The sequence below is a fragment of the Eupeodes corollae genome, chromosome 3 (assembly GCF_945859685.1).
Source record: "Eupeodes corollae chromosome 3, idEupCoro1.1, whole genome shotgun sequence".
Lineage (NCBI taxonomy): Eukaryota > Metazoa > Arthropoda > Insecta > Diptera > Syrphidae > Eupeodes > Eupeodes corollae.
The window spans coordinates 17,884,729-17,911,300 of NC_079149.1; the positions used below are offsets into that span (position 1 = coordinate 17,884,729).

Consider the following 26,572-nt stretch of genomic DNA (forward strand, 5'->3'; position numbering starts at 1 on the left):
CGAAATTTGAACTTAAAAGTAAACTGATAGACGAATTCGGTCTCAATCGTAAAACTTAATAAAATACACACTGTGGTAAAGTCTTTGATGAGTATTTTATTTTATTTAACCAACAAAATTGGTTTGCTATTTGGTTTTAAAAACAATAACATTCAAAAGGAAGCTTAGTAGAATGTGATTTGTTTGAGCTGATCTTTAATCACTTTTTCGGTCATTTTGTAAGATATTCCGACAATATATTCATTAATGTTGGTTTGCTATGAACCTACGAGTAGAGCTTACTGATGATTCGAGTAGACCAGTTTGATGGCACATTGGCTTCCTTCTAAGTTCAATTGAACCAGTTTTTAATTAGCCTCACAAAAAGAAAAATCAATCTGTGTCAAGTCGTATGATTCTTGTTAAAACGTAAAATACGCAACCACGAATCTCACGCCAAAAAGCAAACAATTGATTGTGTTCTGCAGCTTGTAACTCAGTCTTGTTAAAAAACATATTGTTTAAATCATGTTCTTCCATAGCATGCCAACAAAAGCGGTCAATTTCTGGGAAAGCCATAAAATTGACAAATTAATATCATCGGCAACAAATATTCAACTAATAGTATGAGACTTATCAAATGACAGATGTCAAAAAAGCGCAGCACAAAAGCCAGTAGTACCAACATAATACGACAAAATTAATGAGACTCCAATTTTGTGTTATCTTTATCACAAAGTTTTCCCTGGATATCTGAAACAACGCTATAGTGAACAAAAATTACTTAAAGTAAAACGAAGAGGTTCACATTAAAGAAGCCAAATAACCATCAACTTATTCAAGAAACAAATTCGTAAACTAAGATTCCTCAACGTTTACTTAAAGAGTATCCTTTAAAATTTCAGGAATCCAAATATTTACTATAAACAAATTTCAGGAAATATTAAAATTGAAAATTGAAATTTCTTAGAATTCATATTCAAATAAATAATAGATGTTAAATTCATCGAAACTTTACGTTTCATATTTTCATTATAGCTTTTTCGGTACATATAACATCTGTATACCTTTTATCTGTGCATGAATTTTATTGCTTTTGAATGAAAAACATCAATATTGCATTGAAAGTTATAATAATAATAATTGTCTTTCCTATTCATATCGCCACCACCTTCCGGCCGTGCGTCGTCGTGTCATCGTCGCGCCTCCAATCACCTATAAAGTATTCAATTTACAAACTAAATTGGATTTTTGGATCCTCTATTTCCTGTATTTCTATGGAAAACGATTTCCGGTCTAGACTAGACGTGGGTTAGGCAACAATAATAATTGCATTACATTTGATCGAATTGAGCTTTGTAATTAATTTAACATCCCAGTCAGATGAAATTTAATGGTTATTGATTTTGATGATTGCTCTGAAAATTGCTCAAATTGCAAATTTAACGATTGACATTTTGATAGCAACACCCTCGCTTGCCCATCACTGCAATGTGCGAAGTTCATGTGGGGCGAAGGGCAAGTGTTTTGACTGATTCGTGTCAACATATAAATTTCGAATTTTAAATTGGAACCAACATGATGATGGTAAATTCTAATGCCTCCCCTCGTATAGCCTCATACTCAACATACTTCCAAAAAAATTGCTCTTTTTTCTTGTGTGTTCTCTAACGACTCGAAAAACGAATTGAATTGCACACAAAAACTAAAACGAAGGGCCAATAATTGTTCCTTTCCAAGGACTAAAGCCACAAACAATTTATCGTTAGTTGGGCGAAAATTCAATAAGTCAAAATGGTACAGCAAATGGGTATATTGATTTCGAATAGCCAAATCGAATTTACTGAACCTATTCACCCATATGAGAATCGAGTAGAGTCGAGTCAAGCTGAATCGAGGGTATAAAGGGACGTGTGTTTTCCAACCCAACTCCAATGCGGACATTGATTGCTAAATTTTCCAAATGAAATCCCAGCATCGAAAATGCACCAGATGTTTGCGGATGGCATAGTGTTAGGCGGAATTTAAGCGAGATAAAATACAATACGCTGGATTTCCTGAACAAAAAAGTTTTTTTTTTTCCTTGATTTGTTTTAGTTTAATCAGTTTTTCGGAGACAGAATTTTTAAATGTGCTTTTATTTGAGCTAGAAATATCCATTTGAGTGAATTTTTAAGAATTAAATTCCCACAATAATCCGAATCTATTATTATTTCAAATTTATTCAACATCATTAATCTTTAATAACTAATTCGTATTCCTCCATCAGCCAGAAGTCATTTCTCGACTAGCTCTATAATTACTTAATTAATCTTGTCTCTTATTTCACATCACAGAGCGTATATAGCTAAGCTATCTTATAAAATATTCGCATCTCATCGGTTTATTAATAAAAACAATAAAATTCGATTGAACAAGGTCTCTGGCATCTTTATAGCTATATACACTTAAAATATGTGTTGTTTTTCTAAGCCAAAAAGTATCTTATAATGGGGAAACTTTTATGATTGGATGTCATGTCTTGAAGTGACAATAGTAATCAAATTATGTCTTCTCATTTTTTTCCTGTTGTTTTCCTTCTTTGAAATACGAGCAGAGCCTCTAAACTTACATAATTTGTAGATCCATAGAAGAGAAAGAAAAATTCAACAAGAATTACGTTGGGCGCCATTTAATAATCAATATCTGTTTTTCATTTTTGTCTTTGCAGTGCATGAAGGCGTATGTGGAATTTGAAATATCAGAAGGAGCTTATGACATATCATGTCCAGATGCACAATGCCCTTCGCAGGGTGTTGTTGCATTAAATGAAATCGATAAGCTGACATCACAAAATCTTATGAAGAAACATCATCGATATCGATTAAATCGAGGTAAGAATAATTCTATTTTTGTTTTTCTTTTCCTTTTATTTTATGTTAACAATTTTAAGCTCATTATACAAAATTACATACATATGGGGTCATTATAATGTGACAGAATAATATATTTAACGTATCTTTGTCACTTTCCCTCCATCCCACCACCTCTCTAAATAAGGAGGTGTGGACACTTCAATTTAATTCTGTACATGCGAGCATGGCATATGATGCCTTTCGAGTCATGAGTAGAGTACCTACCTACATATTGTAATTAAATCAAAAAGAATGGCAAGAGGTTCTATCTGTATAAGTCGATCAATCAATTTATACTTGACATTGAGTTACAAATGTAATTATATTATATTTGTATACACCTCCGTCAAACATGCAGGGCAGGCATCAGGGGTTTGAGAAGCGTTAATTGATTAGAATTAAGTATTATTTTCTTTTCCACAACAAAATATAAAATGAGGGTATGACTTTATTTTTTTGAAATTCAATTGAAATTGAACTGGGTAGGAAAATTTCAGAAGTATGTACCTACTGGGGGGAGGGGTTGTTAGAAAAAATATCATGTTTTAAAAAGTTTAAAGAAGTTATATTAGTTTTAAAGTTTAACTAGAATTTCTTTTTATTCATTTTGATTGGTTTTCAAATTCATTTTAACTAATTTAAATTAAAATACTTGTACCCGGCCGGCTTTTCAGGTTCTTCGAATCTTACCTGCTTTTTTCAGGGTCCACACCTGAAAGCAGATGTGCTTAAATAAACTGTTTTTTTTTCAAACAAAGTAAATGCCTGCAATCTTATTTGGTTGTTATCGCCAAGCGTCGTTATTCACTCACAATCATGAGAATCAACAAGAACGAATGAGCTAAAGCCAACTGATAGAAGAGAAAACCTTCCGTTTTTATCAGAACTCTAAAGTCTAATTACAATTACAATTACAATTTTAACTTTTGTTTATATTTCTTGTATTCCTTTTTTAGAAATAGAATTGGACAAATTCCGAACCTGGTGTCCAAGAGCTGGTTGTGAGACTGTTTGTTTGGTTGGTTGCACATCTGATTCGGCGCTGGCACCATCTTCGTTAAACGAAGATAAAGACAATGCAATCCAACAAGCTGCACTATGCCCGGTTCAATGTCCTTCATGTAAAGATGAATTTTGTTCCGGTTGTAAAAAACCGGTAAGTTTTCAAAAATTGTAGTTTTTTAAAAACATTTTTAACTTTTTTTATTCTCAATTTTTTAAAGTGGCATCCAAACATGTCCTGTGATGAAAACAATCGGCGATTGGCAGCCGATGGCCAAGATGATATTGGCATACCATTTGATAATGACTTAATCAAATGTTGTCCAATGTGTGCTGTTCCTATTGAGAAGGACGAAGGCTGTGCCCAAATGATGTGTAAACGTTGTAAACATGTCTTCTGTTGGTATTGTCTAGCAAGTTTAGACGTAAGTTGACTTTAACCGTACAAAAATATGATCTCGAAATGTGTTATTTCTGTAATTTGTTTTAAATTTTAGGATGACTTTCTTCTACGTCATTATGACAAGGGACCATGTAAAAATAAATTGGGACATTCCCGAGCTTCTGTTGTATGGCACAGAGCTCAAGTGATCGGCATATTTGCTGGTTTTGGCATTTTACTGCTTGTGGCATCACCGCTTTTATTACTAGCAGCACCCTGTATTATATGCTGTAAATGTCGCATCTGTAGCGGTGGCAATAAGATGGAAGAAGGTGAAGGCGATATCGAGGAAGCTGCAGCTCTTCAGAGGTAATTTTTGTTTCTTAATTCAATTTGACGTTTAACAATAATTTTATAATGTTTGTGTTTTCTTGTAACAGCTAATATCCAAAGGTGTCATCAGCGCCATCTACATCTGACAAACAGCAGAGTTGAAACAATATGGACTCAATGTTGTCAAAATAAACAGAATCCGAAAATGTGTATAATACTGTATTATTAAGGGTGTTTCTTTTTTGGAATGCAAGCTCGATTTGAATTGGAAGGAAAAATTTAAATATACATTATAATATCGGGCTTAAACCTACACTATAGAAAATAATCCATTTCGACTGAAAGACCAACAGGCACAACGAAATTTAGAAAACATTAAACAAAACTTTTCCATCCAATTCGATTCGAGAGTGCAGGAAAAAAAAACGCAAAATTTCGACGTGTATGTTCAAAACTATGCATACTCAAAAAACCAACAAAAACATAAACACATCCATTATAAACTTAATTTTATTAAATTTTAACTTATAAGATTAAATTTTATTATTCTTTCTCAATTCAATTAAAATTAGAATTAAATATTAAATAAAAACAAACATTAAATTTTAGATAGTTTCTCATTTAAAACAAAACAAACAAATAAAAAAGTATACCTACACTTTTTTCTTAAAGTTTAAAATAAATTAGATTGGGTTGCAAATAATTATTATTATTATATCTATAGATATTAGATAAATACATCATATTTATACATTTAACTAAATTGTGATATTTACAGTGATTCGATTTAAAACAGATTGAAATAAAAAATTCATACCTACAGTTAAGGCGGATATGAAAAGCAAAGAGGAGAGAAGATTAAAAAATTGAGATAGAAATTAAAAAATAATTTCATAAAGAGGAACAAAATATTATTATTATTATTTTTGTTTTAATATTTAATAAAAGAAAATAAAAAACATTAAAAAATGGTCAGAAGAACAAATATGAGTCCAAGTCCATCCTTTCTTTTTACATTTTAAACAAATTGTAGATAAACAAAATAAAAAACCAACAAAAACAAAATAAAACTTTTATTAAATTATATAGTATCAGAAATATGTAGATTTGTTTTAATTAAATATAAATATAAAATAAATAGCAGTAGATAAAATTTTCAAATAAATCATTGTACACGAAAAACAAAATAAATTAAAAATTAAATCAAATATTTGCATTTGAAATAAAAATGCTTTTATGATCTTTTTATTAGATAGAACACAAAAAATACACTCAAGCTGAAGTGAGTTAATTGAAGGAAAAAGAAAATATGTTAATTTTGTTTTAATTACAATAAATAACTTATAATAATTATTATAATTTAATTTAATAAACAAATATTTATGTAAATTTAGAGAATATACCTATGTATCTATTATATAAATAAATGTAGAATCATAATAATTGTTTGCATATTTAACATTAAAAAAATTATATATATATATATGCTATAACTATTCTTATTAAATATTATATATATATGATAATTATTAATATTTAAATATATCGTCATAAAAATAATATATATATATAAAATTAATACGCTATTAAGCGGAAAAAATTCAATAAAAAATTTAAAACATGAAACGATGTTTTTGTTTGTTTGTTCTACAACTTTTGATATGGGCCGGATCGAAATTCCTTACACTCACTTTTGGTTTGCATTTATGGATAGAGCTAAAAAATACCTTTCATTTGATATACATATCGAAGGGGTCGAAAGAAATATCAAAAACGCAATGTTCTTAAGCCGGCAAGAAATTCTGTAAATTTAGTTTCTCACAAATATCTCAAAAACTAGTGCTTGCAGCAGCTTTTAGCTTACAAATAATGATAGAACTTAAAAATACCTTCCATTTGATGTGCATATCGGTGGGGTTGAAAACAATTTTTTAAAAACGTATTTTTTTAGCCAAGGGGTTTTTCGAAAAACTGAAAAAAATAATTTTAGATTTTCGATACCAATTGAAAGGTATGTTCATTTTCTATCAATCAGTAAAAGTCGCACCTTTTTTTGAGGTTTGTCTGCCGAACTGTCGGTATTGACAGATAATTTGTGACAGGGTCAAAATTCTGAAAAAAAAAACTCACTTTACCAAAAATATTTCAAAAACTAGTGCTCGTGGCAGCTTTTTGCTTGCAGTTATCGATAGAGCTTAAAAATACATTTCATTCGATATGCATATCGGCAGGTTTCGAGATAACTTTCAAGAACGAAATGTTTTCAAGCCGGCACGAAATTATGCAAATACACTTTATCACAAATGTTTCAAAGCCTAGTGCTCGCTTCAGCTTTTTGTTTGCAGATATGTATAGAGCTTAAAAATACCTTTCATTTGATGTGCATATCGGCGGGGTTGCAAACAATTTTTTAAAAACGTATTTTTTTAGCCAAGGGGTTAGCCCACGATTTTTTTCAAAAACTAAAAAAAAAAAATCGATTTTTTCATATCAATTGAAAAGTGAATTCATTTCCTATCAATCAGTGAAAGTCGCATCTATTTTCGATGTTTGGTTGCGGAACTGTCGGTATTGACAGATAATTTGTGACAGGTCGGGTCAAAATTCTGTAAAATCACTTTATCACAAATATCTCAAAAACGAGTGCTCGCAGCAGCTTTTGGTTTTCAGATATGGATAGAGCTTAAAAATACCTTTCATTTGATATGCATATCGGCGGGGTTAGGAACAATTTTTTTAAAACGCATTTTTTTAGCCAAGGGGTTAGCCCACGATTTTTTTCGAAAAACCGGAAAAAAAATAATTTTAGATTTTTCGATATCAATTGAAAGGTGTGTTCATTGCCTATCAATCAGTGAAAGCCGAATCTATTTTCGATGTTTGGTTGCGGAACTGTCGGTATTGACAGATAATTTTTGACAGGCCGGGTCAAAATTCTGTAAAATCACTTTATCACAAATATCTCAAAAACGAGTGCTCGCAGCAGCTTTTGGTTTTCAGATATGGATAGAGCTTAAAAATACCTTTCATTTGATATGCATATCGGCGGGGTTAGGAACAATTTTTTTAAAACGCATTTTTTTAGCCCACGATTTTTTTCGAAAAACCGGAAAAAAAATAATTTTAGATTTTTCGATATCAATTGAAAGGTGTGTTCATTGCCTATCAATCAGTGAAAGCCGAATCTATTTTCGATGTTTGGTTGCGGAACTGTCGGTATTGACAGATAATTTTTGACAGGCCGGGTATAAATTCTGTAAAATCACTTTATCACAAATATCTCAAAAACGAGTGCTCGCAGCAGCTTTTGGTTTTCAGATATGGATAGAGCTTAAAAATACCTTTCATTTGATATGCATATCGGCGGGGTTTGAAACAATTTTTTAAAAACGTATTTTTTTAGCCAACGATTTTTTTCGAAAAACTGAAAAACAAATAATTTTCGAGTTATTGATATCAATTGAAAGGTATGTCCATTTCCTATCAATCAGTAAAAGTCGCACCTTTTTTGAGGTTTGTCTGCCGAAATGTCGGTATTGACAGATAATTTGTGACAGGGTCAAAATTCTGAAAAAAAATCACTTTACCAAAAATATTTCAAAAACTAGTGCTCGTGGCAGCTTTTTGCTTGCAGTTATCGATAGAGCTTAAAAATACCTTTCATTCGATATGCATATCGGCAGGTTTCGAGATAACTTTCAAGAACGAAATGTTTTCAAGCCGGCACGAAATTATGCAAATTCACTTTATCACAAATATTTCCAAAACTAGTGCTCGCTTCAGCTCTTTGCTTACAGTTATCGATAGAGCTTAAAAATACCTTTCATTTGATGTGCATATCGGCGGGGTTGCAAACAATTTTTTAAAAACGTATTTTTTTAGCCAAGGGGTTAGCCCACGATTTTTTCGAAAAACTGAAAAAAAAAATTATTTTCAATTTTTGGATATCAATTGAAAGGTGTGTTCATTTCCTATCAATCAGTGAAAGTCGCATCTTTTTTCGAGGTTTGGTTGCGGAACTGTCGATAATGACAGATAATTTTCAAAATTCTGTAAATTCACTTTGACACAAATATCTTGAAAACTAGAGTTCACAGCAGCATTTTGTTTGCAGATATGGATAGAGCTTAAACATACCTTTCATTTGATATGCATATCGGCGGGGTTGGAAACAATTTTTTAAAAACGTATTTTTTTAGCCAAGGGGTTAGCCCACGATTTTTTCGAAAAACTGAAAAAAAAATTATTTTCTATTTTTGGATATCAATTGAAAGGTGTGTTCATTTCCTATCACTCGGTGAACTTCACATATTTTTTCGAAGTTTGTTTGCGGAAATATCGCCATTTACAGATAATTTGTGACAGTCGAAGTCAAAATTTTATAATTTCAGTTTTATAAGAATGGAAAACCAGATTAGTTTTCCGCACTCGAATTTCCTCACTCAGTGTTATCGATAAAAACGCCCATCACTAGCTTGCGTTTTGACATGTGTGGATTGTGGATGCCAACTGCCATCTGACTGTCAAAACGAAATGACATTTCACACAAAAAGTTGTTTGGTTTTTAATTTCTCTTGATTTTCGTTTCCAGTTCAATTTTTGTAAATAATTCCATAAAACTAACAATTTAATTACCAAATAAGTAAATAATCGATAAAAATCATGGACGAACAAGCTTGTCCACGTTGTAAAACAACAAAATATCGAAATCCATCACTCAAATTGATGGTAAACGTTTGCGGCCACACTCTATGCGAGAGTTGTGTTGATTTGTTATTCTTGAAAGGCTCCGGTTCCTGTCCCCAGTGTAATGTTCCTCTGCGTCGGAATAATTTCCGTGTCCAACTTTTCGATGATCCAATGGTTGAGAAAGAAGTCGACATTCGTCGGCGCATCCTGCGAGATTACAACAAGAAAGAAGACGACTTCGAAACACTCCGCGAATTCAATGATTATCTGGAAGAAATAGAAACCATAATCTACAATCTCTGCAACAACATTGAGATCATAGAAACCAATAAGAAAATCGAACAATACAAAAAAGAGAACCGTGAGACTATTATGCGAAATAAGGCGAAAATCGGCCGAGAGGAGTATGAACTCGAGGAGATGCTGGAAATCGAGAAGCAGCAGGAGGAAGCTCGACGCTTGGAACTCCTGGCCATCGAGGAGGAGAACAAAAAGAAGAAAATTCGCGAAAAAGAAGCACTTATCGACGAATTGGCGAGAAGTTATGAAGATGCTAGTAAGATTGTGAGTGCATTTGCGGAGCAGGCAGAGAAGCAGCGTGAAGAATCCAAAGTGGTGCCGGCACCAAAAGCAGCAACTCAATTCTCTACCGGTATCAAGTTCTCACGTGGTGGGGAGCAACTATTTCTACCGGTTCCTAAGCAGGACGAGGGGCCGTTGTATGTGCATCAAATTCTGGAACTATTCAATGAAGGACCAGCAGCACCGCCAGCGCAAGACATCGAGACCAAGGGTTACATTTCACATGTTCGCGCTGAAAATTTGGCTGAAAGAGCGGGTGGCTATAAGGCCACAATGGCATGCCAAAGAGCTTTGCAGGAAGCGCTGCAAGGTCTATTCCATGGTGGATGATGATAAGGAGATGGAAAATTTGTGCTTTAAGTTTTTGTTACCTACCTCTTTGAAATAACATTAAAAATTCTTGTTTGTAAAACAAAAAGAGAAATTGTTTTTTTTTATATTGGGAACATTTGTGTTTGATATGGTTTTCTAATGTCGTGACTAGCGAGGATGATTGAATGATGGCGGATATATCCTACGAATTCGAGTAGCTTATTTGAGAAGCACTGTTTAATTGACAGAAGTTACTTTTGCAGGGTTTTGGTAATTTCCACGAAGAACAGTTTTAGATTATTTTTTGAAACTTTTTGTAGGATAAGCTCAAAATGAATTTTTGATACAGAAAACTGAGAAAATATTTAGCTACATACATATGTATGTACATCTATAAACCGTGTGTGACCCCAGATTTTAGTTGTAAATCCAAATCTTCAATTTGCATGCAATCAGTAAGACTACTAGCCTGTAGACTGATGGTTAGTGCATTGGGATGTCATGCCACAGGTCATGGCTTCAATTCCTGCCTGTGCCATGTAATGCTTTTGTCACGGATACGGCCTCTTGCGAGGAATTGTCAAATCCTCCAAGAGTAATTCTTGTCAAAAAAGTGCTTTCTCAAATTAGCCGTTTGGATTCTGCTTAAAACTTTAGGTCCCCTCCATCCCTGACAACTGTACTCGCACACAGGAATGATTGAGAGATGTAATTCACTAGGCCCTAGTTCTCAACGGACTTGCGCCACCTAATTGATTTAGTTTTTAGTAAGACTGCAAAAGGAGCAGGTTAATGTTAAAATGTTGAGGAAATATATTCTAGAGCATTCAGTTCCAATAACTGCTACGATGTCGTCAGCAAAATTGAAAAATCCCATTTCCGGAGAAACACGTTCAGAGAACAAAAAACACATTTGTGACTTTGTGAGTTGTCGATTTTTTGAAAGCTGTGGTTCGGAGAGTACTAGAAATGTTCGCAGAATATTCTTAAAGAAGTACACACTGCCCGAAAAAAATATACCTACAAACATTGATTTTTAAAAACATATTTCAAACTATTAAGGATCCTTTAAAAATATGTCACAACTTTGAACTTGTTTACCTTAGCGCTGCTTGTATAACATTGGAAATGTATTCTCAGGTACTAAACTTGTTCTATATTCAGGGCCGGATTTAGAGCTCCAGAGACCTTGGGGCAATAAAGAAACGGAGGCCCCGACGCCCAAAATTATTTTCAAAATAAAATAAACCATTTTTTTTTCACTCGAGTTTTTCACTAAATAATTTATTGTGAAACTAAGTAAATTCCTTTAGTATTGAAAAAACACACATAAATATAAACGGAAAAAAGAATTATCTGAAATTAAATTTTAGGGTTAACGAACGGAACCTTTTGAGCTTTTTTTCCGAAAAATCGTTGATGATTTCGTTGAAATCCAGTTCTCGGAGTAAATAGCTTTCAATGCTCAGGAGAGAAAGCTTCGTTAGGCGGTTTTGTCTCATCGTTTTCATTTAAAAATGAGCAGTATCCAGTGCATTTTGTTACCATCAAAACCAAATACATTCTCAACGCAATTTCGTGGTTTGGAAATGTAGCTCTGAAGTTTTGATCTTCGAAAATTTGGTAGTAAAATAGTTCCGGTGATTGATCAGTTCCATAGTCCTTTTCCTTTTTGTATAAATCAATCAAAGACACAAATTGAACTAATTCATTACCAAGACTAGGCTCTAAATCGTCCGGATACACTTTTCAGTATCCATCTTCTCGATGTGATTCATGAATCCAAATCTCGAACGTACAGCTTCATAGGAACGCAAACTTTCAGTAAGAGAAACAGATAGCTGGTCAATCACTGGGATGTTAGAATTTGAAACAAAAATTTTCCGAAGTCTCTATTGTGGGGCCCTGCCTATATTGCAGACCATTCGTTTTATTTTGGTTAATAGGAACAGAGGTTAAATTTACATTTTCACGATGAGTGAATTCAGGCCAATGTGTTCATTTTTTTCGATAATTTGTAGCTTCATAATGATAAATGAAGTAAATTAAAAATTGTTAGAACAGTTTTCAGAAGAAAAATATGTACCTAATTTTTGGTTCAGCTTTCGAAAGTGTGATGATGAAGTTCTATGTGATCTCTCCTCACTTATTTGAATAATTCCATCCTATTTCAAGGTTGTTTGCAACACATATTCAAGTTTGTTAACTTAAAATGGTTCCGAACTACTGGAGTTTTTCCTTTTTCATCATTTTTACCATAATTGCAAACACTGAACTAAAGTTTTGAATATAGGTTATACCAGGTGTGTTCACAAAGTACCCGGAATTTTTAAATTTCAGCTATATGCACTGTTTACTTTGTCTGTGGTAGTTACTAAGGTTCGACGTGTTTTCATGAGCTCGGCGATTTTTGCTGAAACCGCTGAATTTTGACCAAAAAAACAATCGCGTGAACATCACTCAGGAGCTGTTAAATGACGTCAACGACGATCCAAGTTTACTTGAAAGGGTCATAACTGGTGATGAAACATGTATGTACGGTTATGATGTCGAAACCTTGATTGTTCGTAATTTTTTTGCCAAAAACAATACCGTAGTTATGCTCCAACCTCCATATTTACCATATATGGCTCCATGTGACTTTTTTCTGTTTCCAAAGTTGAAGAGACCCATGAATCGTTTTTCCTCGATTGAAGAAATAAAGGCCGAATCGCTGAGAATGCTCAAGGACATATTAAAAAGTGAATGTCAAGAGTGCTTCGAAGATTGGAAAAAACGATGGCATAAGTGTATTATATCTGGGGGGCTACTTTGAAGGGGACCACATTGATGTACCTAAACGAATAAACTTTTTTTTTAAAAACGAAAATTCTGGGTACTTTTTGAATACTAATTTTTACTTGTACTTTTTAAAAATATGTATGTATCCGATCCGCTTCCTTAAAATGAACGACTCACGGTAAAAACTTACCGTGAAAACAAACTAAAAGGAAGAAATAGGAAAACAAAAGCTACAAATTTCCGATTTATGTACTTTAATATATTAATAAAGTTTTGGAAAAAGGTCACGATGATGTTTTTAATTTTGTTTGTATATTGTGCGTAGTACCCGTAGCGTGATGGTTAGTGCGTTGGACTGTCGTGCGAGGGGTCTTGGGTTCAATCAATGACTGTGCCACCTTGCATGCCTGAGAGGTGTTTTGTAGACAAATAAGTTTTTGGTAGTTTTTGAACGGTCTACTGAAGGTAGAGGTTGGTGAAGTAGGATTTCGACTTTGAAGTTTATGACACTTGCAAGACTTAATGGTTGCCTTGGTCTAAATTTACATTCAAAGAACGCAGTTGACTGCAAATAAAGCCTCTTATGTTGTTTGAAACTTGTATGAAAATGACAGTTGATCATATTTTCTCATTTAACTGAAAGCTGAACTTCATTACTCTATGATTTATTTGTTTTCTGCACAACTTCATTTAATGCCTTCTGTAAAAGGGTTTCTTGACAATTTGGAAAAGAGATAACTAATATTTCTTTACAATACAAAACACAAATGGTGGTGGACTTGTAGCTTGCCTGAGGAGTGTTTGGTAGACAATAATTTTGTTGGTACATACTTTTTGTTCTATGAACTTAAAGAAGAGGTTTGCGAATTAAAGTTCTGAATTCGAAATTCATGACAATTGAAAAACTAACTAGTTGCATTTGTCAAAATGTAGGTCCAAGGAATAAAGTTGACTGCAAATGAAGTCTCTTATGTTGCCTGAACCTGCCCAATGATAAGATACAGTGGGAGCAATTAGGAGAAGAAAATAGGCTAATAAAGGAGATAACGATGTAGGTATATTGGTTTTGAATGTTTGGTAAAGCATTTAACATTCGTGAAGTGTTGCTAAAAAAAGAATCAATGTACTTGACAGTACATTAACAATTGTGCTTAAGGGTAAACTGATGAGCATTCCTACAAGTATGAGTATTTCAGTAGGTGTTGGAGGAAAGGAATGCAACTGGCAAACATCCCTACAGCATTGTTTATGAAAGTAGCGATTATAAGAACCCTCTTTAAAATTATATCCAAAAGACCCAAGTTCGTTCTTGGGAAATCAGAACAAATATGAGAACAATACAAAAGTTTTGGACGAATAAACTTACACTTTAAGGCTAAACTGCTGAACTAATGAACTTTTATGATAATTAAAAAAAAAAAAAGGTAGCACAGAAATATACTAATCCTTTTATAAGAACTTGTTTGTCAAGTACAGAGATTCGTTCTTTAGCCGTACTATGCGAATGTGGAATGCCTTACTACACTCTGTCTTTCCCAGCTATTGCAATATTCAGGAATTCAAAACCAATGTGCACCGACATCTCCTTTCAACCCCTCTCTCATTTCCTAGTGCTCACACTGTGCCTAAATAATAAGGGTAAAATATCCCTTTGAGTGCGCTTATTATAAAAAAAATCATCCAGCAAAAAGTCCAAACATAGAGTCGTCTTAACTAATGATAGAACTAATATTCTCCGTAAAATCGATAACAGAGTTAAAGAGAACTACAAGCTCATAACTATTAATACGTTTTTTTAGAGAATGCCTTTACCTGGCAAGTAATCGGGTAAAGGTTTAGCGCATTATGTTTACAACAACTAACAAAACAGTTAATATGATATAATATAATATTAATTCGTAGTAAACGATCGTTTAGAGACTACTTAAAAGGTCTTTGTATCTTCCGCATATATTTAATCTTATTGTTGCGTACACAAATAGCAAATTCGTTGATACATAAAATTAAGAGTTGTGGTCCTAAATGACTACGCTAGGGTACTCCTGATTTAGCACTAAAAGGTTTTGCCAAAGAGAACTTCTGATTTTAAGAAGACATCCATAAACTAAAAGGATGCACAATCTAAAAGTTCATAAATATAAGAAAATAATACTTCAAGAATTCTAAAAAACATCAAGGTTTTATTCAGCACACCTAGTGCGAGTTTTTTGTCGCTGGGATTTCTTTTTTAAATCTTTGGAAAAGTGAATAATGTCAAAACTATCTCTTGAAGTTTGTTTACATCAAGAATTTAGTTCTCAGGGAAAACGACACTCTTATTTCAATGCGTTGGGTTTAAGGATGCCATTTTCTAACGAAAAAAAAGATAAAAGACAATATTATTGTTCAAGCTTGGGAGTCAAACTGACTTCCGTATCGATGCAGGGATACTATATGTATGCTTGTCTGCAATCTGGAAGGAAGAATTGATTACTTGCACCTCCAAGTGGGGGCTATCAGGGAGCAAGTTAGAGAAATCAGTGCAACTGAATGATGAACTGCACTGAAAAAATTCTCAACTTGTGAGCGAATGCAAGAAGCTACGGTTTGCTTCCTTCCTAAAATTAAATTTAACGATCGATGGTAAGCACTGTCGTCCTTTCCCTGGGGACAGGGGTTGACTTACTGATACAAATTATACAAACCCAATACGTATCAGTAAATATACAAATCAAATGATTAAGTGTCATCGATTTTTAATATATAAGTTTAAAAAAGTCTGAAGTGGAATTAAAAATCATTTTTGGGAATGATGTACATTGCAGATAAAGCTCGACTGATTGCATCCCAGAAAATGTGGGGCGACTATCTAGGGTTATCTTTTCTAGATGTCACTTCATCAAAGACTAAATTATCATACCACTTATGATGTGGTACCACGGGATGTGTTAAAGCTCCCTGGTTAACATGTTGGAATAGCCTCCTTGTGAGTGTATCGTGTTGGCTGTGGTTTATACTATATGCATATTGTATTGATTTTACATTACTCAAAAAAATTAATATATATGTAGATGGACTAAGCCAATACCAAAGGCTAACAAAGAAGTGAATTTGTTATGTCTTGGTAGCTTAGAGAGAGGAACTCACTCTAAGCATTTCGCGAAATAAGAGGGAGTAAATCTTTGTGTAAATCCTTTTGGTTAATTTCAAAAACTAAGCGAATATACAATGCGAGGGGCAGCAAGTGTAAAATCTTGCCGCCAATTAAGGCTCATAGCTACGTGTTGATGCTGTAAGCAATTACTCTCTCTGTTCAAGCTCAAGTTTTAAAACTACAATTATAAGAAATTCAAAAAATAAATAATTCAATAACAACATAATTTGAATTTTTGATTAAAATAGTTTTTTGTTTTTATTATTATTAATATTATTATTTTATACGATTTGTGTTAACAACTACTTAAAATATAATTAAGACGATATACAATACATAGGTAATGATAACTTTTTTTGTTTTGTAATTCATAAAACATTCACATCCAGTTGTTGTTTTTCTTATTTTTGTTTTGTTTTTGTTAAACAAATTTTATATTGAATTTTTAAAAACAAAACGTAAGCTCAATACATAATAATAACTTGTATATTAAATATTTTTGCTTTTACAAAAAATAATAGTTAATACAAAAACATGAGTTTATAATTACCATCTTTTTCTTCACTTTAGCCGTGTGTTTAATTTAAACAATTTGTTTTCTTTTGTTTTTACAATTTAGAGATATACTATTTTTTATTTTTCGTTTGTTTTTGTTTTTATTATTTTCTTCAAATATGAATTTGAATAATAAAGAGTTTTTGTATTGTATTTAAATTGAATTTATAACATATTATATTTTATTGAGAGTTTGTAAAAAAATTAGTTTTTCATTTTATAGTTACACAATATCTAGAGAAGGAGATCATTCAGTGTGGTGTGTGTTTTCGTGTGTAAAATAGATTTGCTTTGTGTTTTTGTTTGTTTGTTGTAAATATGAATTATTTATGGTTATAGAAGTTTAGCAGAGCAATGTATTTTTATATTTGTAAGTAGTTCCGATGTTATTGGAATGTTTTTTATTGTAATTCTTTTCACAAACAATCAATTAAAGATATATTCTATTTTTTTGTATTTTTTGTAATATGGACTTTTAAATGATTTATAGATTTATTTTTGTAAGTTTACCTTTATTTTTGTTTTATATAATTTTTTGATTTAAGGCCAAATAGATTCACATTTTGTTTTTACTTTTATATAACTCACTTTCAATATCCATACATCTATCGGGTTTTTTTGATTGCGTCACAGGGATATATGTATTTTTATCAATTATTATTATTATTATTTTATTCTTTTTTTTATATAGAATGAATTACAAATAAATCATTATCATTATAATAATAAATTGCCACAAAAAAAAATAATATTTAGACACTAAAAAATAATACATAAGAGTTTTGCTCTTCCTTTTTTTATATAGATACAAATTATTATATTATTATTGATTAAACAATAATAATTAATTGAAATTCGAAGCTTAGTTTTAGTTCCACAGTGATGAAGAAGTTTTTGCTGTTGTTGAAGTATTAGGTAAGTCTAAGGTGATCTGAACAAAGACAATCTTCGAAATTTTGTTTGATTTAGAATTCTATCTTATAAGGGAAACCATATATATATATTTAGTTTTCCAAGAAAAGGGAAAGACTGGGAAATAACATTAATTACACTGAATCATCTGAAAAGAAAAATTGAAAAATAATTAATTAGGTTTTAACTACCATTAACTTGTTTAAAGTTTAAAGAGGAAAATAGAAAAGGATTTAAGAGGAGTTAGAAGTGCATCTTAAAGTTATAAATATTAAAATAGGAGGGAAAAACAACCCACATTCTTGATGTGCCGTTGAATAAGGAATCTCTTTACTTGACAGGACGTCTGAATTTGAACTCAAGAGTAAATCAATGTGCATTTCTAGAAGTTTTACTATGACGTCAAAATTGTTCTATCACTCCAATCATTTTCAAAGCTCTTTTTTGGATTTCGTCTAAAAGGCTTGAGTTGTTTTTTAATAATAAGCGCACATTCAAAGGGTTTTGTATACTTGAAATATGCCAAAGTTGCAGTGTGACCATTACAAAAAAGGGAAGGAATTTAAAATAAGATATATCGATATTAATTGTTTTTAAGTTCTTCGGCATTGCAAAGACAGGGAAAGGGAGAGCAAAACATTTCACATTCGCGCAGTACTGCTTAAGAACAAATTTCACAGCACGGCAAAGATGGGCATTCGCAGAACCATGAATATTGCAATTAAACTGTTTGAAGGGACAAATGCCGCTGAATATTTCACTAGAGCATAGTCCGTTAAAATAATGGTCAAAACGGTGAAGCAAAAAACTTTAGGATAAGTTTTGGAAATTGTAGCCAAATCTTTCATCATCTAAGAAAATCAAAAAATCCGGTTGCATTTTTGGCTACACATACAGAAAAGGAAGGGAGTTAATCTAATATTATCGACACAAGATATTTGCTTTCGAAGCTTTTAAACACGATTTTTATTTCCAATTGCAATGGATGTTTTTTAAACTTGCAATTTTTAACCTTTTTTTGGGATTAGTCTTTTTGACAGCTGTCACTTGATTGCGCTCAGTTTGGTTTTAAATTTCACAATGAATTGATTTACTCCGGATAAATTTATAACCAAAATAATGGTTCGGAAACAATCAATTTATTGGTGAGTGCATTATATCGCGTCGTGGGATTTAACGCAACTCTACTATTTATGTCAAGTCGCTTTGGTACACAGATAAGCACGGGACGATTGGCGTCTTGGAGTACCATATTCGGCGCGATATTACTGAAATATGGCCCCAATTGATGTAAAAAGTGCCCTAAAAGTTGGACACTTCGGCTGAAATTTATTCGTACCCGCTAAAGCTAAATTAACAATAAATCATTTTTTTATATTGTGCGTGCACTTAAGGGGATATGAATACCCTTATAATGATTATACACAGTGCGAGAAATTAGTAAGGGAAGACAGGATTGGAAAGGAGACATCGATGAACATTGGTTTTGAATGCCTGCTCATTGTAGTGAGTAAGAAATATTGAGTTTGGTAAAGCATTCCACATTCGTGTAGTGCGACTAAAAAAATATTCTCTGTACTTCAGAAATTGTTTGGGGGGGAGAAATGCAACTAGCTATTTCACTGGAACATTGTTTATGAAAATAACGATACATGAAAACTTACGGCGGTGCTCAAGATATAAACAAATGTTTTAGTTGAACAACGGCCACCTATCAATTTTAGAGCTCTTTTTTGAATTCTGTCCAAGAGACTCTAGTGTGTTATTGAAGTACTTGCCCAGATATGGGAATTATACTCGAGTTTCAGACGAATATAAGCTTTATACGTTGTAGCCAGATCAGAAGGGGTAAAAAACTTCTTGCTTAGCAGCTTTTTTGGCTATATGTGAACACTCCACAACAAGTGGTTTGTAAAGCACAAACCTAGGACTGAGAGCTCTTCAGTCTCCTCGATACAAGTACCACTAATGGGTAGTGGCATTTCGAAGAATTACATTTTACACGGTTTTTTATTCCCCATTGGACAATACTGTCAAGATCAGAATTTAATGAGCTTATCATACGCTGCCGTTGGTAGCCCACATCCGAAACACAAGGATGCGAATCTAAAAACGAATATGAGGAGCTGAGGGTACTGTCATCCGCGAAACAATTTTGTGGGTTAGAAAATTCAGACAAAAGATCATTTATAAAAATAAGGAAAAGTGGCGGAGACAAAACGGATCCCTGGAGTCTAATAAAACACCCTTTACAATGCTTCTTAGGATTGTCGTTCCATTTCCACATCTGAAGAATTCTATCGCCAGCGATATAATTGATTGGATAACAATTAGCAGATAAATAGTGTAGGAGACATAACAGTTCCCTGGGGCACACCAGGATTTATTTTTTGTAAGTTTCGACTTGTGTTGAACGGTTTCTAATTAAACGAAGAAGAGGAGATTCACCGCAACCGAAAGAACACATTTTAGACAAGAGACCTGGTTACTGAATTTTACTCAAGGATTTGTTTCAATGTTCGGTTAGATAAGCTATCAAATCACCGGTGTACTTATAACTACAAAAGCCATAATAACAGTCTCATTAAAAACATTCGTGTTGCAAGATATTACTACAGCTAATGATTGATAAGATTTTCAAAGACTTCTTAAACAATTGACGTCAGTTCGATTAAAGGATAACTAGCTGGAGGGAATTGAGATGGAAAAAGACAAATAATATTTTAAAAAAAATAAGAACTTACCATGGTACCACCATTTCGTTTTCTTAGGATTTTTATTGCACGTTTTAACATAAAGTGTATTATCGGCAGGTCGTTTCTTTTCACGACAACTGCTTAACATAGAAGCTATACTAAGACACACAGATTGCACCGATAATGCCGGTGACCAGTCATCAGTCAAAATAGATAGGCAGATATGACCATTTGAGTATACATGCGGATGAATTGGAATATTTGATCCAATAAATGTTACCTGCACAATTTATAAATAATCAATTAGATATTTTTCATTAAATTAAAAAAAAATATAGACAATTTACCTCAGGTGAGTCAAATGGATATTTGTTATTAAATTTGAATAGCAGTTGAAAGTGTTCGCCTTCGTATAAGGTTCCTTCAAAACCTTCAATATTGATTTTCCATCTAAAAAACAAAAACAAGAAACAAGAAAGAAAATGTAGTGTTTCGTCTATGAGATAAAAAAAGACAATTTGAACTTACTCAGCTAAATTTTGACTAATGCTTTCGGCGTCAACAGTAACTCCTGGTGGTGGTTCCTTAATCAAGGACATCAGTTCTTTATGTAGTCTGCGCTGAAAATAGTAACAAATAAAACAAAAATTAGGGATTTACATAAATGTGAGTATATTATTTGATTAGAACTTTGTTGATTTTTGTTATCCTATGACAAATTTTGTAAATTGGATAAAATTATAATGTGATTGACATCAATTTGCAAGTTTTGTTTACTATTTCTTAAGTCGACAACGAGGCAAATTAGAAGCACGAAAAGGTGTGGAAATATCCACATACCATTGGTGCTAGTTTTTTTTTTGAGTAGGGGGTGATTCTAGTTGAAATAATTGATAGTCTAACTGAGGAACTGTGTTTGTTCTCATATCAAAGGCGAACGACTTGATGGATTTTAATGAAATTTGGTATGGACATGGATTCATTTAATATACGATTTTTTTTTAATTCGAGGTCAAGAATTATTGACTTTGTTATTAAGGAAAATAAGTTCATATTATCAAAACAAAATGCGTCTTTCTTAGACGACTTGCCTTGATTCGCAGTATGATAACTACATTGTAGTCGGACTCTACTCCGAATATTTTATGAGCTACAATAAAGTAGATAAACTTAAAAGTGTTTATCTAAAATGCGCCTTTAAACAATTCTTTAACGCAATAACCACATGAACATAAAATATAATTTATAAAATTGCAATTTATTTTCTATTGGAACAAGATTTGAAAATTCAATACAATTTCAACAAGCATAAGGAAACGATAAAGTTAATATCGTGAATATTTTTATCTGATAAAAAAAATATATTAATTCATATTTGTGTACACACAAAAACAATCCCAATCTTATCGTATTTTTCCAAATAGGGTTACCTATAGTTATAATTAATGTTGATAAATCATATTGAAAAAGAAAATAACAAAAATAAATATCTTATCAGTGGAATAACACAAAATAAAGGATTTTTTATTATATTTTAATTCAACAATTCAGTGATAAGACACAAAATCTGAAAAAGGGAAATTCAAATATCACGTACGCACTGATTTTTACCTTCAGCAAATATTTGTAAAGTTTTTGTAAAAAAAATGTTGTTTGTTTATAAAAATAAGTACTATTCAAATATTATGTCTACATAAATAATAAGAATGCAAACATTTAAAAACACAATTAATTGTAGTTTACATTAAAAAATTGTGTAAAACTATGCGGAAACAGTTTATAATTGTTGAGTCAGTCGTCTTTATATAGGGTTTTTCATTAAGAGATTTCATTTTGATATTTAAAAACTCTCAAAAAAAAAAACAAATGGCCGACTTTTCTTAAGTTTTTCAAAAACACCGATTCGCATATTGATGTCCTTATTAACTTCAGGAATTTCATTTCTACGGTCTTGAATCGAATTTGGAGCTTTGACATATGCCTTATCTTTTCACGTTACAAGAGTGCGATAACCGATTGTGATGAAATTCGAGAAAAAAACATGGTCAGGAAACTTGGCTTACAAAATTCAAAGCATTAGTGATGCATGCATCGTCTTTTTTTAGCAATGCCATAGTTTACTACTCAAATGTCAAAAAATGATATACAAATAATAAATGTACAATTGAAGTACCCGTGGCATGATGGTTGGAATGGTTGAGAGTAGTAAGTCACTAGGCCCTTGTTCTCAACGGACTGTTGAGCCACATACTGTATTTATTTATAAAATTTACAGCTCTAAATTCACCATAAAACATTCGAAACAGAACATTTTGTTGTAATTAATTGTGGTTTTCTTCAATTTCCGTTCCATATTTTTGCACGAAGGAGCAAGACATTTCATTTAAGTATAACTGACATTTTGAAGGCAAACATGAAAATAATGACGCATTTGATTGGAAATGCAGAAAAAAAATATGCCAATAAAACAAACTAATTTAATCGGTTTTGAAGTCTATGTATAAGTAGGTTCATACGTCATAAGGTACTTGAAGTCAAGACATGTTTCTAATCTCTCAATTGCTCAATGGCCTGTTCTTTATCTTTACCATAGTTAACTGTTGTTGTTATGTCAACAACAAAAATTGTTCATGTGTAATTGTTACAAATTGTTGGAATATGCAAGAATCAATTGCTTCAAAAAAAAAGTTGACCAAGTGTCATTGTTGTTACATTTGTTGTTTTTTAGAAATTATCTTTCAAATTCCATTTTAATAAATTGTTTCTTCTTTTTACTTTTGAAATAATCACAACACTTTTTGACAGTATAACATTTCAACTATTTGACATTTACAAAAATGGCTGCGTTCAATCTCAGACAGATAGGGTATCCGGATACTTTTTAGTGTTTTACGTGTAAAATAACAGCTGAGATGTCAAAAAAGGAATCCAAAGATATCCAAGAATGGGCAGGTTCAGGCGACATAAGGGACTTGAAAGTAAGGCAAGTTTCTAGTATCTGATTGGCCAGCTGCTAAAAAATTGCCTTCTAATTATGAAAACTTTATTGGAAAGTTAGTCAGGAAAAACCATCAAGTCAAGAAATTTAAATTAACTAATATCTGGGGTATGAAGGTATATGACAGAACAGCTGACTCAACACATTGTTGAATTTCAATAAACTTGAAAATTGATTTCAGCCTTTTGTATTTGTTGGTAAACAAAAAAAATACAAAATGTTATTTGAAGTTGTATTTGAGGATGTTCTGTACATGGTAATTATGATCTATTTTTTGAAACTTCGAAGATGCTTTTTGTGAACAGCTGAAAGTTGTTTTTATTTTTTGACAGCTATCCCAATCCAGCTAACTCGTACAACAAGGTATCTCAAAATCCACCTATCCAAGATACCCTAACGCAACACGAGAATGAACGCAGCCAATGTTGTTACAATTGTTGTTTTTTTTTTAAATTATTAGCTGTCATATTTTTTACTTATAATAAAAGACATTTCATTTTTATAAATTTTCCTTTTTTTCACCTTTGAAATAATCACTAATCTATTTGACAGTTTCAACTACCAATATTTTTTTTTTAGTGTTTTAAGCTGGTCTAAATAAGAAATCCAAAGCTATGCAAGAATTTCTGGAATTTGTAGCTATTTGACAGAACAGCTGATTCAACATATGCTTAAATGTTTAAGTAATGTGAACATTTATTCAAATTATTCATTTAAAACTTTATTTTATAATAATTTTGGAACTCGAAATCTAAATGTTTGGCTGCTTTTTGTGAAAAAATTTAGGTTTGTTTATATTTCATTTTTTGACAGCTATCTCAATTTAGTTATCAAACTCGTCTAAAAAATCACCATATCCAATATGAGATTGAACGCAACCATTTCTAAAAATCGTTATTATACAGGACTTAGGGAAAAACAAAAGTTAAAAATTGTTTGCTATCTTTAGAAAAAGAACGCACTTCAAAGAAAAATGCATTCCAATTAATGGAGATCAATTTATTTTTGATGTAGATATGTCAAAACACAAATTGTTTTTGCATTTTATTGGTTAAACTAAATTGATCTGCAAACCTGAAATCTGAATGGAAACCCCATAAGTGTCACTGAAAGAGTTTACTTAGAAAATCATAACAATTCTAATTATGGAAAAACTCTCACATATTCAAACATGATGTCAAATATGACAGCTAGCATTTTTTGTAGCATTAACTAATTTCTAAATTAAAATGATCTATTTTTGATCGAAATCTCAATTTGGAGATCAATTTGTTTTCATAAAACAGATTTGTGTTTTGTTTTGTTCAATTGAGTGTTAAGCACATTTTCCTCTTCTGATGTGCATTAAGCAAAGACAAAATTTGTATGAAAGGCTGTCAAGTACTCTTGCACTTAACAATTTTCATTAATTTTAAATTGGTTTCGAAAAAATCGATTTTTTTACTTTTAACTGTTACTTAAATTTACCAATGAAGAATCCCATAAGATTATAAATTTGATGATTTATTTTCAAATCATTCGTTCTAATGGCTGAATCACAAACATGCTTCAGCTTCGGCTTCGTCTGCGTAAGGGTGGGTCTGTTTTGAGGTTGCTTTGAATGACATTTCTATTATTTCATCCTTCCAAACAACAAATATTTTTTGTTTGTTGACATTTTTTTACAGCTGTCCGACAAAGCAAATGTTCAGCAAATTTGAACTAGAGCTTCCGTTTGGAGTCACATTACATAACATTACGTTCTATTCCTTACGATTGTCAAACAAAACGTAAAGTCGAAGCTCCATTGTGATAGCGTGCATTGAATTCCTATGGCTGAACTCGTAAACGTAATGTAAGCGTGTTTGTGATTCAGCCATAAAGCTCTTCAATCATTTTGTAAAATTTCATAAAGACGTCAATTGGCTCGAAACTTAATTCATTTCTGATAGTGATAAAAATATGAAGTACCGTCAATTTATGTCAAGTAATGGAATTTTTGAAACACTTATCTGTAAATTTGTGAATCGATAATAATTTTTAACTTAAACTTTACAAAAACTATGTAAGCTTTTAATGAGTACATTTCGACACACTTTTTTGCACTCAGATCTTATTTTGGAGCACTTTTTTAAGTATACTGAAAAATGTGTTGATTATTCTGAACACTCAGGAAAACAATGTAAAAAACGTTCCAAATTTCATGATTAATATTTTAAATTGCAATTTTTATTGAGATGCATTCGTCATTAATTTGTTATTTCTTAGAAAATGTGTTTATAATGAATCATTTAATATAATTCCAAGAAACTTAACCTAAATATTAAGTTCTGATAAACAGGTACAAACTTTGATAACCAATTTTAATTGTTAAGTACACTACACACTATGAGGGCTTAATTAAAATATTCTATAATTTATACTTACTTCCAATTGCAAACATGTTAAGTTTAATTTTTTTCCATTTGTTGGAACTCGTTCTGTTGGGGAAGTTGTTATTATTTCGGACTTTAAATTATCCTTCTTTTTAAATAGTTTCATCATTTTGAAAACGTTATATTTTTTATTTGTTTTTTTATATGTATGAAATCACTGTTTATATGTTTTTAATTGACTTATCACTTTGCGCAATGTTGCTGTAGTAGAATTAAGTTTTTTTTTTTATTTCTATAGAGCCATTTTCAGCAAACGTCTATTCGTCTGGGTTAAACAAAAACGATAGGTTGACTAGAAATTAATTACAAACGAAATAAGTTCAAATTCAAAATGTGTAATTCTGAACGTTGTTGGTTTGGAAAATATATAATTTTTTGTTTATCAGGTTGATATTTTCAATTTATTTGAAGTGTGTGCAAATCTACTTCTCTGATACTGATAAGAAAACAAAAGTTGCTAGATAAGATTACTTAGGTGATAAGGGACATTTTTTTTGTTGTACCTCGAGACATACTGAATACAATAATAATTAAGTTAAATGAGAATGCAACCCTTTTGAATGGTTATGACTTAATTGAAATAGGGTTATTTTTCTTCAAATCGTTTTTTAATATTTATCGCACTGAAATGACAGGGCATAGCAGTTTTCTATTTTAACTTTATGAAGGCCTTTTCTTTGGAATAAATATTGTTGTTTCAATTATGAGATAGATAAGGTTATCTGGGAAGGAAGATATTAACAGCTTGTTGTGAAAACTATTTCAGGAACAGGTGTAAAAATGCATGGTTGGTTATAAATTAACAGATAAACTTATTTACGTCTACAAAGGAAATACTTAGTCTACAAGCTAATTAGTATAGGAATCTTTTATGTGAAAGGCAAAGGCTTGCAAATGAAAATCTCACACT

At 31.8% G+C, this 26,572-nt stretch overlaps 3 protein-coding genes across 5 annotated transcripts in view; 2 read left to right on the plus strand and 1 right to left on the minus strand.

Moving 5' to 3' along the window:
* The window catches only part of LOC129952825 (putative uncharacterized protein DDB_G0277255), a 162,285-nt gene extending 156,408 nt beyond the window's left edge, over positions 1-5,877 (plus strand). The window contains exons 6-10 of the mRNA XM_056065677.1: positions 2,690-2,852; positions 3,830-4,029; positions 4,097-4,300; positions 4,373-4,626; positions 4,698-5,877. Of these exons, the coding sequence (XP_055921652.1) occupies positions 2,690-2,852; positions 3,830-4,029; positions 4,097-4,300; positions 4,373-4,626; positions 4,698-4,701 (825 nt within the window). The 3' untranslated portion in view covers positions 4,702-5,877. The remainder of the gene's footprint in view (positions 1-2,689; positions 2,853-3,829; positions 4,030-4,096; positions 4,301-4,372; positions 4,627-4,697) is intronic.
* A 3,246-nt stretch (positions 5,878-9,123) lies between these two features.
* LOC129949942 (CDK-activating kinase assembly factor MAT1) lies at positions 9,124-10,268 on the plus strand. The gene has a single exon (XM_056061690.1). It carries the CDS (start codon positions 9,253-9,255, stop codon positions 10,189-10,191), a length of 939 nt encoding a protein of 312 aa, XP_055917665.1. The 5' UTR covers positions 9,124-9,252; the 3' UTR covers positions 10,192-10,268.
* A 6,045-nt stretch (positions 10,269-16,313) lies between these two features.
* Positions 16,314-26,572, minus strand: part of LOC129949659 (ubiquitin-conjugating enzyme E2 W) — a 54,835-nt gene continuing 44,576 nt past the window's right edge. Inside the window, exons 2-6 of one of the 3 annotated variants that reach the window (XM_056061246.1) lie at positions 25,655-25,927; positions 20,779-20,870; positions 20,598-20,700; positions 20,299-20,530; positions 16,314-17,702 (exon numbers count right to left, since the gene is read on the minus strand). In XM_056061246.1, the coding sequence (XP_055917221.1) occupies positions 17,689-17,702; positions 20,299-20,530; positions 20,598-20,700; positions 20,779-20,870; positions 25,655-25,771 (558 nt within the window). In that variant the 5' untranslated portion in view covers positions 25,772-25,927 and the 3' untranslated portion in view covers positions 16,314-17,688. Of the gene's footprint in view, positions 17,703-20,298; positions 20,531-20,597; positions 20,701-20,778; positions 20,871-25,654; positions 25,955-26,572 lie in introns of all 3 variants that reach the window. The other 2 variants (XM_056061245.1, XM_056061247.1) reach the window with 2 other exon arrangements.